At 54.6% G+C, this 6170-nt stretch overlaps 1 protein-coding gene across 1 annotated transcript in view; it reads right to left on the bottom strand.

The window, feature by feature from the left end:
• Window positions 1-1251: 1251 nt before the first annotated feature.
• The window catches only part of TRIM72 (tripartite motif containing 72, E3 ubiquitin protein ligase), a 10840-nt gene continuing 5921 nt past the window's right edge, over window positions 1252-6170 (bottom strand). Inside the window, exons 8-9 of the mRNA XM_010837450.1 lie at window positions 4533-4651; window positions 1252-3441 (exon numbers count right to left, since the gene is read on the bottom strand). Coding sequence (XP_010835752.1) covers window positions 2852-3441; window positions 4533-4651 — 709 coding nt within the window. The 3' untranslated portion in view covers window positions 1252-2851. The remainder of the gene's footprint in view (window positions 3442-4532; window positions 4652-6170) is intronic.

The raw sequence follows: 6170 nt of genomic DNA, 5'->3' as shown, positions 1-6170 counted from the left end.
GGGTCAGACAGGGATCATAATCTATGGCCCCATTTTCTCTTTCACAGGCATCTTCCCTCAAAACAATCTGGGCACACTGAATCCTATCTTGGCCTCTGCTTCTCACCGTCCCTTCTTCTTAGAAAGGGCCTAGAACCACCTGGGCACCAACCGCCCTCCGCAGACACCCACGACTGGGATTCAGCCCAGTGGTTGCACATAGTACAGAGGTGCTGGAGTCGAGAGAGAATAAGCATGGTGGTGCTGGGACTTCCCTGGTGGTTGAGAATCTGCCTCCCGCTGCGGAGGACACAGGTTCAATCCCTCCTTGGGGAGCTAAAATCCCACAGGCTGCCGAGCACCTAAGCCCACGCGCCACAACTACTGAGCCCGAGTGCCACAACTAAACACTCCGCAACTAAGATCAGATGCAGCCAAATAAACGAATTTTTTTTAATGTGGTATTTCTGGAGAGTATTGTAGGATGAGTAGGGCAGGGCAGGGAAAAGCCATTCCTAGTGGAGAGTTGCATAATGTGGGGTGGGTGCAGGGACCCCAAGAGTTCAGTAGGGCCAGAGTGTAGACATATGTGTAGAGAAGGCATAAGATGAGGCTGGAGGGGGACTTCCCTGGCAGTCCAGTGGTTAGGACTCTGGACTTTCACTGCTGAGGGCCTGGGGTTCAATCACGGGTGGGTGAAATAAGATCCCACAAGCCTCCTGCAAGCAACTTGGAATCCTTGGAAATTTTGAAAAACTGAATCACATGATCATACTTGGATTTTTAGAAAGATTTTATGGGTCCATCAAGACTAAAGGCTGGACAGGCAGTGAGAAGATTGTCATTGTTTACTTGCTCAGTCTTGACCAACTCTTCGTGACACCATGGAATGTAGCCTGCCAGGCTCCTCTGTCCATGGGATTTCCCAAGCAAGAATATTGGAGCGGGTTGCCATTTCCTTCTGCCGGGGATCTTCCTGACCCAGGGATCAAACTCGCAACTCCTGCATAGGCAGGCAAATTCTTTACCTCTGAGCCACTGGAGAAGCCCATGTGAAAGTGTAGTCGCTCAGTGGGTGTCCGACTCTTTGTGACCCCGCAGACGGTAGCCCACCAGGCTCCTCTGTCCATGGGATTCTCCAGGCAAGAATATTGGAATGGGTTACCATTCCCTTCTCCAGGGGATCTTCCCAACCCAGTTATCAAACCCTGGTCTCTAGAACTGCAGACAAATGATCAGTCATCTCTTGACACAGATTTAATAAGGAAGGAGTCAGACTGTAATCGCGTTTATTCACGCTGCTGGATTTGACCATCAACGAATCCCTTCACTTAACAGTTTTATTTTCTAACAAGAAAGAGTTTCTCAGACGAATTCTCTCTTGTGTCCCAGAGCCAGGGCACAACAGGCCTTCCTCTGGGAGACACAGCCAGGAGTGTACCCCCAGCCAGATCCTTTCTTACCCTACACCTTCCTCTCCCCTCCACCCCCAGAAAATTCCCACACTGGCGTCAGTTGCCAGAGGGTCCCAGACTTCACACAGCAGCATCAGCAGCAACCCCACTGGCGATAGCAAATGTCCCCAGGCCTTCATCCTTTCTTAGGATGGGAGGGGCAGCAGTTCCACCTGCCGGAACCCCCAAAGCCTCTCCCTCCAGGGAAGAGGGGCTCCCACTCTTGGCTTCAGTGGTTATTTTAGACCCAAAGGCCTAAAAAAATGTTCATACTTAAGGAAGCAACTCGGGAAGGGAGGGTGATGAGATGGGGGCTTCCTCTGCTTCACAAGCAACAGGCCCCAGGGCAGGGCTAGCATCAGGCTCTTTTTCTTGGTTGGCAACTGGGGGGTGTCCTCCACATCTGAGACAGTCAGTCAACATAATCCAGAGGCAAAGGGCAATAAATGGGGGGTTGGTTTATTCACCCAGCAAAGGCTCTGGCTTCCCAGGAGGCACTAGTGGTGAAGAGCCCGCCTGCCAATGCAGGAGACGTGGGTCCGATCCCTGGGTCAGCAAGATCCCCTGGAGGAGGGCATGGCAACCCACTCCAGTAGTCTTGCCTGGAGAATCCCATGGACAGAGGAGCCTGGCAGACTATAGTCCACAGGGTCGCAGAGAGTCGGAGACAACTGAAGCACTTTGGCACACAGGCTCTGACAGTTTTTAAATGGCTGTGTGTGGCCTGGAAGAATGTATTTTGGGTTTTCTGTGCCTCGTGGCTGACAGCTTCGTGATAATTCTGTGTAAGAGCAAGCTGACTGAACAGAAGGCCGGCTGAGTCAGCAAGGCTTCAGGTGTGATCCAGCTTGTGAGAGGCAGCATCAGCGGTCCCCGAGGACTTGCTAGAAGGGCCCACTTTTGACCCACCCCCGACCTACTGAACCAGAAATTCTGCCATCTGGGCTTTAGCCAAGGCATTCCGAGGTGCTTTGAAAAGGTGATTTTGGTACAAATGCTCCAGTCGGAGAATCACCCCAGTGGAAGGCCTCTTGCGGTGGTGAGACCAGACCAGACCTCGGAGGCCCCCCAAGGCGGAAAGGACCGGGAGGCTTCCGGGCCTCCTGACTCCCACAGAGTTCTCCAGCTGCTTCCCTCTCTCCTCCCCAAGCCCCCTGACCCTTCCTCAATCTCAACTTCTTCCCCGATCGCTGGGGCTTCCCAGTTTGCCAGCTAGAGTTTCTCCATTGACCTGACTTCAGGTCTCCCCTTCCCATTACCACCCCAACCCCTGGCGGGCTGTCTCCAGCACATGCTAACCCCCAACTTCTCAGAATGTTTGGAGTCCCGTCCCCAACCCCCTCCGCCCTGCCTTCAACCCCGGCGACCCCGACCAGACCGGCAGGGCCCCTCACCCCTCCCCGAACCCGACCGGCAGCTCAAGCCTCCGAGCCGGAGCCGCCGCTGACTTCGGGCCCCACGAGCAGCAGCGGCTGCGCATTTTTGCCCTTGTCGTGCCAGCACACATCGAAGAAGGGGTACACGGGCCCCGGCAGGCGCTCATGGAAGGCGAAGAGCAGCTCCAGCGCGTCGGGGTCGCTGGCGTCGTAGAAGGAGAGGACGCCGTCGCCGAAGCTCAAGTAGATCCCGATGCGCGTGGGCCGCCTCTCCGGGGTGCGCAGCGCGCGCGGCTCCTTGGCTTCGACGTGAGCCTCCAGGATCTTGCCGTCGCGCAGCCCGAGCAGCCAGAGCCCTTGCGAGGGCACCGCGTGCAGCCGGCCGCGGCGACCGGCCTGGGCGCCGATCACGCCCAGCGCCCAGCGCGGCTTGTCGCCCACCTCCACCTCCCAGTAGTGCTCGCCCTCGGAGAGCAGCTGGTGCGTCACCACCGCCACCGCCTTGTCGAACTGGCGGGGGTCCTCTCCGGCCGGCGGCGCCTTCTGCTCCGAGCACTCCACGCAGCGGCCCGAATTGGACAGCACGAGGCTCGGGTGCGCCGTGCTCGGGTCAAAGGTCAGCTCCTGCCGCGCTGCCACCGAAAGGAAGCGGGTCAGACCCTGAGGGTGGGCTTCCCTGCGAGCCTTCTCCCAACCTGCCTGCTGGGGGTACAGCTCCTCTCATCCTCCCAGCATCTCTGGGCAGTGAGCCCGCCTCCGCTTACTGACTCGGGCCAAAGGCCACACCTCTCAGGGCTTCAATTTGTTCAGCTGTAAAATGAGGCCATAATTCCCTCCTTCCACGGTTGTGGGGAGAACTAAGTGGATACAAGGCCATGGCACTCAACATCTAAGGCCTTAGAGCAGGAGATAGTCAGGAAGCCTGGTCCTAAGATAGTCTCAACCTCACCGGGCTGTGTGACCAAGTCAGGTTTGACCAGTCTCTGGGCCTTAGTCTTCTCTTAGCTAAAGTAGAGGTCCCTTCATTCCCCCCAGTGAGGCCAGGTATACATCGCCTGGAGCTCTAACTCTCCAGTGGGCTCTATCTCTTGCGGAGAAGAAGCCCTTGGGTCTCCCGGGCCACAGGACAGAGTCAGTGTCTGACCCCAGGGTTCCAGCTCCGCAGGTCCTCAGCTCCCAGTGAGCAGGGCATATCGTCCCCACTGGTGGGGCACAGCAGGGGCAGGGACGGTCCATGGGTCTTGCAGGGCTCAAACCCAGGCCCCAGCTTCCCCTGCTGCCGGCAGCAGCATCCTTTCAGTAAGCAGGACTTACTGTCAGGACTTCCCTGGTGGTCCAGTGGCTAAGACTCTGCACTCCCAATGCAGGGTGCCTGAGGTTTGATCCTGGTTGGAGAACTAAAATCCTATAGCCAGGAACTAAAGATTCCACGTGCCACAGTGAAGATGGAAGACCCCTCATGCCCCAGCTAAGATCCAGTGGCACAGCCAAAAAAAAAAGCAGTGCCCTCTCCATGTCAGTCACCCACCTGAAAACCCCATGCCCTTTAAAGTCCTTCTCTGAGCACAGGTTACAAGGGTACTAACCCCGAGGGAAAGGGGCAGTCGGCACCTTCTAGGGTGATCTCCCCAGTTGGGATTGAGAGGCCTCTCTGTATGCGGCTGGGGCCTCCCATCAACCACACCATCACAAGCACAAACCCAGGGTGGGCCCCTCCCAGTACCTGGCATCAGAGCCCGGAACATCTTCCTCCACACCTGGAATTTGAAGTCATCTGAGATGATGGGCAGCTGGATGTCCAGACGGGCAGGTGGTGGTGACTCTGCCAGGATCTTCTGCAGCCTGGGGGTGGGGAGAGGGGAGGAAGGGTCCGTGAAGGGACTCCCTGGAAGAGGCACAGAGTAGGGGGAGGGCAAGGGGCAGTACCCAGAAGACAAAAGGAAGGAGCTGTGGTCAAGTTCCAAGATGTGCCCCCTCTCATCATACCCTGGTTTAAAGCCCTTCTGTTTTCATTTGTTTGGAAAGATGAAAAAGGTGTGGAGATGGATGGTGGTGATAGTTACACAACAAGGTGAATGTACTTAATGCCACTGCACTTAAAATGTACCCCAAAAAAAAAGGTTAAAATGGGGAATTTCCTGGCAGCCCAATGGTTAGGACTCTTCCCTTTCACTGCCAGTCCCTGGTCAGGAAACTAAGATCCTGCAAGCCACGCAGTGAGGCAAAATAAAAAAGAAAAAAACTTGGTTAAAATGGTAAATTTTATGTTATGTATATTTTGTTGTTTTTGTTGTTTAGTCTGTAAGTCATGTCCAACTCTTTTGCGAGCCCATGGATTGTAGGAGATCAAACCAGCCAATCCTAAAGGAAATCAGTCCTGAATATTCATTGGAAGGACTGATGCTGAAGCTGAAACTCTAATACTTTGGCTACCTGATGCAAAGAACTGACTCACTGGAAAAAAACACTGATGCTGGGCAAGATTGAAGGCAGGAGAAGGGGATGACAGAGAATGAGATGGTTGGACGATGACTTGATGGACATGAGTTTGAACAAGCTCCAGGAGTTGGTGATATACAAGGAAACCTGGCGTGCTACAGTCCCTGGGGTCACAAAGATGGACACAACTGAGCAACTGAATTGATGATGACTTGATGGACATGAGTTTGAACAAGCTCCAGGAGTTGGTGATAGACAGGGAAACCTGGCATGCTACAGTCCCTGGGGTCACAAAGATGGACACAACTGAGCAACTGAATTGAACTGGGTTAGGGTTAGTCCATGGGATTTTCCAGGCAAGAATACTGGAGTGGGTTGCCATTTCCTCCTCCAGGGGATCTTCCTGACCCAGGGATTGAATCCATGTCTTCTGCATTGGCAAGCAGATTCTTTACCACTAAGCCACCAGGGAAGCCCATGTATATTTTACCAGTATTTTTTCAAAGCCTTCTCTTGGGATAAGGTCCAGCTCCTCCCCCTTCACAGTTTGGCCCCCTCCAGCCACACCAGCTTCATCTTCACTTCCTCTTAGCAGTCTGCACTTGCTGTTCCCTCTGCCTCCAATGCTCTTCCACCAACTCTTTACTTGCATGCTATGTCGCTTCAGCCGTGTCTGACTCTTTGCAACCCTATGGACAGTAGCCCACCAGCCTCCTCTGTCCATGGGATTCTCTAGGCAAGAATATTGGAGTGGGTTCCCATGCCCTCCTCCAGGGGATCTTTCCAACCCAGGGATCAAATCCACGTCTCTTATGTCTCCTGGATTGGCAGGCGGGTTCTTTACTGCCAGCACCACCTGGGAAGCCTGTTCACTCCTTCAGCATCCAGCTCTAACATGCACACCTTTGGAAAGCCTGGCCCC

The sequence above is a fragment of the Bison bison genome, unplaced genomic scaffold, assembly GCF_000754665.1.
Source record: "Bison bison bison isolate TAMUID 2011002044 unplaced genomic scaffold, Bison_UMD1.0 scf7180017864072, whole genome shotgun sequence".
NCBI lineage: Eukaryota > Metazoa > Chordata > Mammalia > Artiodactyla > Bovidae > Bison > Bison bison.
This window is presented reverse-complemented; position numbering and strand designations above follow the sequence as displayed.